The sequence below is a fragment of the Tupaia chinensis genome, unplaced genomic scaffold (genome assembly GCF_000334495.1).
Source record: "Tupaia chinensis unplaced genomic scaffold, TupChi_1.0 Scaffold138584_1, whole genome shotgun sequence".
Taxonomy (NCBI): Eukaryota; Metazoa; Chordata; class Mammalia; order Scandentia; family Tupaiidae; genus Tupaia; species Tupaia belangeri.
Genome location: NW_006198478.1, coordinates 696,710 through 707,339, shown reverse-complemented (window position 1 = coordinate 707,339; position 10,630 = coordinate 696,710). Strand labels below are relative to the sequence as shown.

General features: G+C 39.9%; 1 protein-coding gene across 7 annotated transcripts in view; it reads right to left on the bottom strand.

The window, feature by feature from the left end:
* Positions 1-1,016: 1,016 nt before the first annotated feature.
* The window catches only part of HNRNPC (heterogeneous nuclear ribonucleoprotein C), a 62,742-nt gene continuing 53,128 nt past the window's right edge, over positions 1,017-10,630 (bottom strand). For 5 of the 7 annotated variants that reach the window (XM_014592793.2, XM_014592792.2, XM_006161423.2 and 2 more), the window contains 4 exons: positions 2,660-2,817; positions 1,995-2,108; positions 1,604-1,764; positions 1,017-1,504 (listed from right to left, as the gene is read on the bottom strand). In XM_014592793.2, coding sequence (XP_014448279.1) covers positions 1,421-1,504; positions 1,604-1,764; positions 1,995-2,108; positions 2,660-2,817 — 517 coding nt within the window. In that variant the 3' untranslated portion in view covers positions 1,017-1,420. The remainder of the gene's footprint in view (positions 1,505-1,603; positions 1,765-1,994; positions 2,109-2,659; positions 2,818-10,630) is intronic. The other 2 variants (XM_027765517.1, XM_027765518.1) reach the window with 1 other exon arrangement.

The window sequence follows — 10,630 nt, the reverse complement described above, 5'->3', positions numbered from 1 at the left end:
GGGTTGGAGAGGTTTTTAGCTATAGGGCACATGCACTCGCCAGAAAGACAGAGAGAGACAGAAAGCAAGAAATTACCCCCCGGGGAGATGGCCACACCGCAATCCTTTCTTCTCCATTCTCCTCTCAGGATCTTGGGCCCACATGCACACGCACCCAGCATGAGTTTAAGCCACTGCGTATGGGACTTGCACTGTGATCAACTACATGGGAGTCCAATGACATAGCCATTACGACATCTGCTAGTGCCCATCTGGCATGTTTTTAAAGCTGCTGGGGATGGGACTTGAACCATGGTTAGCAATGTGGGATCTGGCTTCCTTAACCATCAGGCTATGGGACTGACTCCAAAATGTATTTCTTGAATAAAATGTTTGGACTTTTCTAAGCCTGTTTGCTTCCCCTTATAAGATGGGTAGATTAGAAGTGATGGTATCTCAAGGTCTTTTCTATTTATAACATTTTGTGATTCCATTCAAAATATAGTTGGAGAGATGTGTATATTTTGACTTCATGAAAAAAGACTGAAGTTATGATTTTGGACTCCATATATATCCACATCACAATCACTAGTTTGAGTCTTATGTCCAGTAATAATGTGAAACAATAGTTGAGAGATTGGAAGGACCTTTAGTATATACTTCCCCATGTGAAATTTCCGCTTCCACCCATGAATAGCTTGCTATCTCTTCACTTAGCCAAGATCCCTACCTTCATGTCTTTAAAACATGAAGCCTCTAACCATTTAAAAAATCTAATGTGCACTCTCCACTCTACTAAATCTTGCCTGACATAGAGAAATCCTTCTCTGGGGCTGGCAGGTGGTGTGGTAGTTAAGGGCACTAGACTCCCACATGGTTGACTGTAGTTCGAGTCCTGGACTTGGTGGCTTGCTTTTTCATTTTCCCTTTCTCTCTCTTCCTGGTAAAATTTTAATTAATTAATTAATTAATTAAAATAAAATAAGTTAATCCCACTTCTGAGCTTGTCAGGTGAGCTGGGTCAACCTCTCATTAAAGTTCACACAGGTGCTACTCAACTCAATGATACTGCCTTTGCAGTTAGGGAAGCAACTACTAACTCATAAATGAAAAGAACTGTACTCCCTGCGTAACAAGAGATTATTTTGGAGACAGTTGATAAAAATCATACATCCTTTTTATTGTTAAGTCATAAAGAGGTATCAAAATTAAAAGCAAAATTACAGGGTAAGACTTAACAAAACTACTAGGAGCATCAAAAGAAGTGAAATGGGACCAGGCGCAGGGCAGTATGAATTAATGGACATGGGAAGGACAAAGATGGGGAGAACAGTGAGCATGTGCTGAAGATACTAGGGAGAGGATCTGGTGAAAATTTTGATCTTAGACAAGCGCCTAGGTAAAGAAATAATGGGTAAGATTTCTAAACCCCACTATGTGCTTAAGAGTCATCCTCGCCATTGGCGCTGTCTCTGTCATCCTCTCCTTCCTCAGCCTCTTTTTCATCATCCTTGATCAACTCCAGCTGTGAGAAACAGACACAAATAGGATGGAGTTAGAGGCACTCCATGTGTCCCTGTTCCCCCCTCCACCACCTCTTTCTTTCCTTTCCCGTAGTTTTCACCTGGTCATCCCCCCGATCTTCATTATCATCATCATCCAGTAGGTCCCCCTCCTCAGCAGAGTCATCTGCACCCCCCTCAGACTCCATCTTCACATTAGTCTCATCTTTCTTCTGGGAGCTGCTGCTCTGCTCCTCTTCTGACTTATCATTCTTCACCTCTACTGGGGATGAGAAGGACAAGTCTGTCTAGGGGCAAATAATGTCCACAGGATGTAGACAATCCCCACTAATGATCATAGAACTGCAGCACAAGTAAGTCTAAATCCTCCCACACAAATGCCCTTCCCAACTCAAACTCCCAAGGCTGATTTATATCCCATTGTTCCAACATACACTTTCACCTATCTTAGTAACTAACCCAACTTTATCCACAACAAGAGACACCACTTACCTGTTTGTTTGCTCTGCTCCTTTTCGATTTTTTCCAGGTTTTCCAGAAGAGAATCCACTTTTTGTTTTATCTGGGTCAACTCCTTCTTAATGGCCTGAATGTCATCTCCTTTCACTTTAATAGAAACAGAACTCTAAATTAGAAACAATGTACAGAAGCTACCAGTTACAAAGTAAATTCTCAAGGAGACTGCGAAAGGACCCAAAAGGAAACCCTGGAGGAGAAATGAAGCCAATATTGAATGTCTCCATACTGGAGACGATATTAGCTATAGCGGAAAAGCAAATGTGCCTACTCAGAAGTAGCATTCTGACTTCGGCTCTACTTCAAAAAACTTTTCATGTTTGTCTGACTTCTACTTTACAAGGAGTTAAACATATAAAAGTAAAAATTTTATCAAGGAATAAATACTGATTGAATTAGTTTACATACTAAATAAATTTACATAAACAGGTGCCTTAAATTATATAGTCTAAAGTAACAAATTTATTCAAATCAGATATCAGAATAGAAGGTAGTCAAGAGCTGGTCCCTTACTACCTTCTCTGTTTACACTATTTTGACTGTAACGCAGTGTACATTAAAAACTGAACATCCGAACTATACCAATTTCCCCATTTAAGAACACAAGAAGGAACAGGATTACACAGCTGATAAACACATACACTTTCCAGACTTGGATGACGATCCTCGTTGTCCACTCTTAGAATTGAAGCTTTTGCCCCTGCGTGAAGTGTTCCCAGATACACGCTGGCGTTTCGAGGGCACTACAGCACGAGCAATAGGAGGTGGCGGTGGAACACGTGCTGGGTAACTGTACATCCTATTGGAGAAAAGGAAAAATGAATCCTTTCACATCTAAAATTAAGTGAGCAAGATTCAACAGTGATCTTATAGTAACCAATAACCATTAGGGGAGTCATTTCTTTATACTTACTTCATTTCATTCCAAAGGTAAGCAAAAACCTATAGTCTTGGATGAGATACATTTAACACTACACACTCTTTGGCTGGCCTTTATAAGGCATTGGACATAAAGGTTCCTGTGTACTACAGTAGTCTTGGCAGAAAATTATTTTAAAATAATGGCGGGACCAGCAGTTAGCATAATGGCCATGTCACTGTACTCCCATGTAGTTGACTGCGGTTCGCATCCTGGACCTGGTAGCTTAAACTCACGCCGGGCACGTGTGCGTGCGAGCCCAAGATCCCAAGAGGAGAATGGAGGAGAAGGGGTTGTGGTGTGGCCATCCCCCCAGGAGGTGATTTCTCGCTTTCTCTCTGCCCCTGTCTGTCTGTCTGGCGAGCGCACACGCCCTATAGCAAAAACCTCTCCAAACAAACAAACAAAAGAAACAGGCGAATCATTACTGCACCAGTGATAACTTCAAGTACTTTTGGCCATGTTGGGAGTCATGAATTCAAATTATTCAAAAGCTCAATCAGCCACTATTTCTTTACTATTAACTCATACTTCAAATCCAATGCCAAGTACACATTTAAGCACCCAATAAACATACACTGCTCCTCTAACTGCTGCTACACTTTTTCAATTCAAATCGCTTATGTTAATAGATTTAGTATCCCTGTGATGGTTAAGGATACACCTAAATAATGCCTTGCCATCTACTCTTTTACATTCGCAAAGAGAAAATTAAAACACTTGGGAATTATTTTTAAAAAATTTTCTACGTTCCACACTGCCGCTTTTTATGTAAAAGCCTACAGCGAAGCAGAAATCAAGATGTGTGTGTGTAGGAGGGGTGAGGTGGGATCATTTACTCTTGTTCTACATGTTAAAAAAGAAGAGAAAAAAAGGGAAAACCCACTAATCTAACCCACTGATCCAGACACTGTAGCACATGCTATGAAGGTGCTGTTTGACAGGTTAAAGCCACATTGGAGGTCCAGGATGAATGCCTGGCCCCACATGATCTAGCATAATTCACAGCTATATGGGAGGCTGAGGCAGGAAGACTGTCAAGTTTCTGTTTATTTTTTAAAAAGAATTATTTTACTTAACTTTATTTATTTATTTAAATACAACTAGAAAAGGACAGAGCAAGAATGCAAGAAAAACAGTATATTTAACTTTATTTATTTAAATAATTATTTTAACTTTATTCTTTTACTTAAATTTGACCAGAGAGGGCCAGAGCAAGAGAGTAAGAGCAAGAGCAGCAAAGTGAGAAAGCAAGCCACTAGATCCGGGACTTGAACCACCAAGCCAACTACCGGCCCCTAACTCTGTTTATTTAAATTTTATTTGTTTTAATTTGACTAGAAAGGGAGATAGTGTGCGTACAGAAACAAGCCGCCAGGTCTCGGACTGGAACAGTGGTTGACCATGTGGTAGTCCAGTGCCCTTAACTACCATGCCACCTGTCAGCCCATGGGTGATTGCAAGTTTAAGGCTGATCTGGGCAATATAGTGGTATCTTCACAAAAAAAACATGTATAAACACTGTGAAACAAGAATACGATTTAATGAAGTAGTATTTAGTACTAAGACACCCAACACTATTCACCTTGAAACATAATAGTTCCCATGTGCATATCATGTGGGTAAGTACAAGTTCCCAAAGCATTTGTAATTCAGAAAGGCCTTCGAGCTTCTCAAGTTTTTTTCTCAGTAAACAAGTAAATACCAAAACATTAATCTGTCAACTAATTCATTCAAGGGGGGGAAAAAAAGATCACTATTACTTTCTCTCTTCTCTTTTTTAAGTAAGAGAACAGAACAAAAGGAAGAAAAAGATGAAGGAGGTAAGGTAAGTATTTCTGATAATGTCTTACTATACTGAGATTCTCCTGTGCCAGCCTCCTAGTTAGCCCACAATCAGGAGCCTGGCCTGCTCAGGTTGGGCTGAAAACCATTCCCAAGCATCTCATCTGGCTCCCACCATGGCACAGTGATACCTTCTCAGTAACGAGACTACACATGTATTAACTGTGTAGAGTATTGGACCAGGTACTTGAAAAACAAGCTGAGAATGTGTGTGTTCACCCAAAATTCCAAAAGCAGACAGACAGAAAACAGTAGGAATTATGGTAACTATTCTCCATGGGGGATTGCTTTCTCAAATTCCCTCTCTGGAAAAAATTCATATCCTGTCAAAAATTAAAAAGCCAAAACCAAATCCTGACTTTAAGTTGTTGTCTGTTTCTTTGTTTTTTTGGCTAAAGGGTGTGTATTTGTGAGAAACAGACAGCAAGATGCAAAGAAAAGAGTAAGAAAAAGAAAAAAGCTCTCCCATAGAAAATAGTCATGTCCCAATACCTTCTTCATCTCTCCACCTTCCGGCATGCTCAAGCTCCTGGGTACAGAACACCGTTTGACCAATTGGCTACCTTAACCTCCAGGGCACTGAGCCAGCCCAAAGATACTGTTATTTTAAAGGTTTATTTCTAGGCCAGCAGGTGGCGAGGAGGTATAAGTAGTTTGAGTTGCAAACCCAGTGGTTGGAGGGAGGGTAACCCACATCAAGCTCAAGACTCTGTGTACCCAAAAATCCCAACAAAAGGGATAAAAAGAGACTGTGGTGTGGCCACTCTTCCATCAGGCTGATTTCTCTCTCCTAGAGAGCACACGTGCCCTACAGAAAACCTAAAAAAAAAAAAGGGGGTGGGGGGTATTGAATGGAAGAAGCACCCTGGACAGGGTTATTCTAACATACCTCCACAGCTTCTTACAGCCAGCAATGATCTGTGTATGCCCCTGTACAAGCCCAACATGTCCAGGCAGACTCAGAGGTTAACTCAGCCTTCCCATATGGTTTATAAAACTGCCGTGACACTACTCTGACATTATGATTGGGCCAAGGATACTTTTAAAGACAATTTTGGGAGGTAAATGACATGGAGTGATACTTAAATCTTAAGGATGAAACTAATCTCAAGCCCTTGCCCAGCTGGATTTAGAGATCTAACCAACCCACATACTCTGACTGGCCCTGGCCTCCAAACCAATGACTGAGCCATTCCACACTTCCTGGAGTTCAATACACTGAAACACTAGTTCATCTGACCCAAAGAAATCACAACAACCCAAACGAAGCATTAAATATTTTGTCTTCAATATATGTAATAGTCCTACATATATGAATAGCAAATGCTAATTCTAAAGATTTCAAAGTATCAACGGATTGTTGTCTATGTGTGACGTAAAATTGCTATTCAGGAAAAACTGGACACTCACCCACAATGACACTTCTGAGAAAGCATAGATAGACCTTGCCTTATAAAATGTTAAATGATTGTGAAAGTAGAAACGCGACACTGATAATCCTTAAGGCCAAAGGGATAAGGATCTCAATAAAACAGCTTCACAAGCCAGCTACATATTCACTAAGCATTTTCTCCATGGGAAGGCAATACAGTAAATCGGAAGGCATCAAGAGTTACCAATTTCCTATTGATTATTAAGACCAAAGATTTTCAGCTACACAAATGGCAGGTGAAAAAGCTGCAAAAGCAGGATACTAAGGAGAAGAAACCTGAAACCAAGAAGACTGGTGCCAATGGCAATGTTAAACAGGGTGACCTCAAGGGTAAAAAGCCCAAGAGGAGGAAGCCCCATTGCAGATGAAACCCAGCCTTAGTTCATGGCACCAACAGATACCCCTGATCTGCCATGTATTCCAAGAAGGCCATGTACAAGAAGAAATACTCATCACTAAATCCAGTATTGAAAAGAAAAAGGAGATTCTTGCCACTGTCACAAAACCAATTGGTGCAGACAATAATGGAGGTAGCAAGTCGTTGAACTTTGCAGTAAACATTTAAAAAAGCTGAGAGCTAGCATCATTCTTGGGACCATAGTGATCACCCTCACCCAATGCCAGAGGCAAGAGGGTGGTTTCCTGAAGCAGCTGAGCAGTGGCTTGATACCTGTGATTGGACCTCTAGTCCTCAATCCAGTTCTACTGCACAGAACACATCAGAATTCTGCCATTGCTACTTCCATCAAAATTGCTATCAGCACAGTGAAAATCCTGAAATACCTTACCGATACCTACTTTAAGAAAAAGAAGCTGCAGAAGCCCAGATACCAGAAAGGAGAGATATTTGAGACAGAGAAGGAGAAATACGAGTTACAAACCAGCACAAGTTTGATCAGGAAGTTGTGGACCCAGGGCTGGCAGGTGGCTTGCTGGTTGGGGACACTGAACTGGCACATGACTGACCCCGTCTCAAGTCTTGGACCTTGGCAGCTTGCCTTTTTACTTTCCCTCTTTCTCTTGCTCTCACTCTGTCCCTCTCTGGTTAAATTAAAAATAAGAAAGTAAATAAAAGTTAAATAAAATAATCTTAAAAGAAAGTTGTGGACTCATAAATTTTATCAAAAAAACAAAAAAAGCTATTCCTCAACTCCAGGGCTCCTTGTCTGCCCTCTCAAATGGAGTTTATCCTCAAATTGGTGTCCTAAATTTCTTGAAAAGAACCTAATTAAATAATTGATCATAAAAACAAAAAACACAGACTAGACTATTAAGGCTTGATGAGAGGGCCATCATTACTAGAGGAAATAGATAGCACCAAACATTAAAGAAATAACCACATCACTAATCAGAAATCTGGGAGGATATAAAATCCAGTCAGAACAAAAATTAAACACCTACTGAAGAGAAATTAAGACATTTCTAAAGACATATTAACTAACTACATGAAAAGATTATGACAAAGAACATGTACTATTTCCTCTACTTAACATGTTAAAATATAAGCATTTATAAGGCATTTACTAAAAATACAAGTCTTCAAAGGTAAGCTTCTCAAAAATGAAGACTGACCGTAAGAGACAAGTTCTAACAGTTACACTCCCTGGAATTAAAACAAAAAATTCTACAAAACACCTCCCTGATTATTATTAATACATTTCAATCGCCACATGAAAAGTACAAACAGGAAATTAACAGTTACCTATTTTCCTGAACGGAAATCATAAATATACCTTTTCCTGACAATGTGAACAGACTAAATAATTTTATTTAACATGTTAATTATCAAACAGCAACCTGTGACATAGTGGTTAAGGCAGCTAGAACGCACAGAACACATGGCCAACCTCATGACTGAGTCCTAGATACCAAAGCTTGAAAACTATACCAGGTACCTAGCTGTGCATGTCCCAAATCCCAAAACAATAGAGAAAGGATTGCTCCAAGGCCCTCTTCCCTGGGGTCTGATTTCCCGCCTATTTTACCCGAAACTCTCCCCTTCTTCCCCAAATCATACATCCTATAGCAAAAACTAAAAGTTCTGAAAATTAACACATCTTCAGACATCACTGGCAACAATATTTGCCTCCCTTAGTTCAGTTATAATTTTCATTTTTTAAAAGAATTACTTTAGGGGCCTGCAGGTGGCACGGTGATTAAGGGAGCTAAACTCGAACATGGCCATCCACAGTTTGAGTCCCACATTAAGATTCACTGAGTCACTCATTCATCCATATTTGACCAGAGAGGGACAAAGCCAGAGTGAAAATGAGAAAGCAAGATGCCAGGTCTGAGACTGAAACCCTTATCGGCCATGCAGGACAGTCCAGTGCTTTTAACCAGCACACTGGCAATGTGTAGTTCTAAGTATCTGGGGTCAATGGGAGTCTATAAAGATACTGGGGTTTTGAGAAAAGTCATGATGCATTTTTTGTATAGAAAAAATGATAATTACACATCACCACTTTTCCAACAACACAGTACTTGATAGACCATATTGCTATTTTCCCATTTTATTTTTGGTGTTAATCTCCCACTGTGCCTACTTTGTAAACTCTCATAAGGCTTGGTACTAGCCAGTTTTAGGCATCCACTTAGTCTTGGAATGTATTCCCAATGGTAAGAGAGGCTTCTCCTGGTGCTAGCAGATGGCTTAATTGTTATGTTGCTGGATTCCTGAGCTGTGGACCAGGCAGCTTAAAACTTACACGAGGCATGTTTCCTGACATGCTCAAAATCCTGAGGTGAATGGAAAAGGAATTGCAGTGTGGCCATCCCTCCTGGGGTCTAATTTCTCAATTTGTCTTTATCCCCACAGTGAGCACATGAGTCCTAGAGCAAAACACTCTTCCTTGCACATATATTTGAAAATATGTAAAATATCAAAATGCAATTATAGTCTCCCAACCAAACACTAATCTGATTACAATAAGTCTAACTAAGTATGCAATTCCATTGTTATTTCACTTCACTTAAGTGTTAAGAGGCATGAATTTCTTCAGCTCCATCATTTTCAATGGACAAGGAAAAAATAGCTAAAGGATAATTTTATTCTAGTTTGTTTTATAAGTTCTTGGAAAAGGGATAGAATATATTATTAAATTCAGGTTTTAAGACATGAGAATCTCTGAAACTCTTCAAATTCTATGAATGTAGTTATTTATACAACTTAAAACCAGACTGAAAAATAAGAATATATCTTTCTTGGGTCAGCAGGTGGTATGGTGGTTAAAATCGCTGGATTTCCATATGGCCAAACACGGTTTATTCTCGTACTTGTTAGCTTGATTTCTCATTCCTTCCATCATCTCTGTCTGGTCAAATTAATATTTTAAAATGGAATTCAATAATTCTTTAAAAAAAGAAACCTTATCCAACTTTATATGAGCTAATCTGAAACAAGTGTAAAATAGTACTGTATGCACTTATTTCTGAGAAATGTGCAATTAATTACAAGTCCAAGAACAAAAGAATGAGAATAAAAATAGTTGATTTTCTTTTTGGAGAGATTTTTGCTATAGGGCGTAGGTGCTCGCCAGGAAGAGAGAGACAGAAAAGATACAGATTTCCTGCTTTCTGTCTCTGGTGAGCGCACTTGCCCTATAGCAAAAACCTCTAAAACAAAAACAACAACAACAACAAAATAAACAGAAAAGAAATAAGAAAACACTTATTGTTATTTTTGTACACTCAACGCAGAGAGAAACTAGGAGAGAAAGAGAAAGACAAAGCGTGATAAAGCAACATGTCGGGTTCAGAACTCTAATAGTAGTTGGCCATGTGGGAGCCCAGCACCTTACCACCATGCCAACTGCTGGCTCCATTATTTACTTTATGGCATTTTCAAAGTCCTTACCACATTCCTCCTAACCTCCCCTTCCCTCAGTCTTAAAAAGACTCTAGTTTTTCTGGGATCTTTTGTATGTGCACGTGTTTGAAAGAAATTTCTGTTGTTACTGAATGCATGCAGTCACCAGCTAGAGACGCAGAGACAGAAGATGCCACTTCACCCCCAACCCCTTGAGGTGGTGACACCACAATTCCTGTTCCACTTGTGATCTTGAACATGCATGCACACACACTCAGTCTTAGTTTTAAGCTGCTGGCTCCTGGGACTTGATTTGCAGGAGTCCTGCAATCTCGCCTAACTCCACACATGCAGTATCATGGGTAGATGACATATGACTACTTCCTCCTCTTTGCAAGTTATGTCTAATAAGCAGCTGTAATTTAACATGTTCACAACTGCTCTGTGATGCTCACTACACTCACTGTAGCTCTTGCTATGTTCTTCCCAAATAACAGTTACTGTAGTCTCAAGCTTGGAGTTGGCCGTGTAGGCCAAAACTTTGTTAATCTTTTTTTTGGGGAGAGGTTTTTGCTGTAGGGAGCATGCACTCGCCAGACAAACACAGA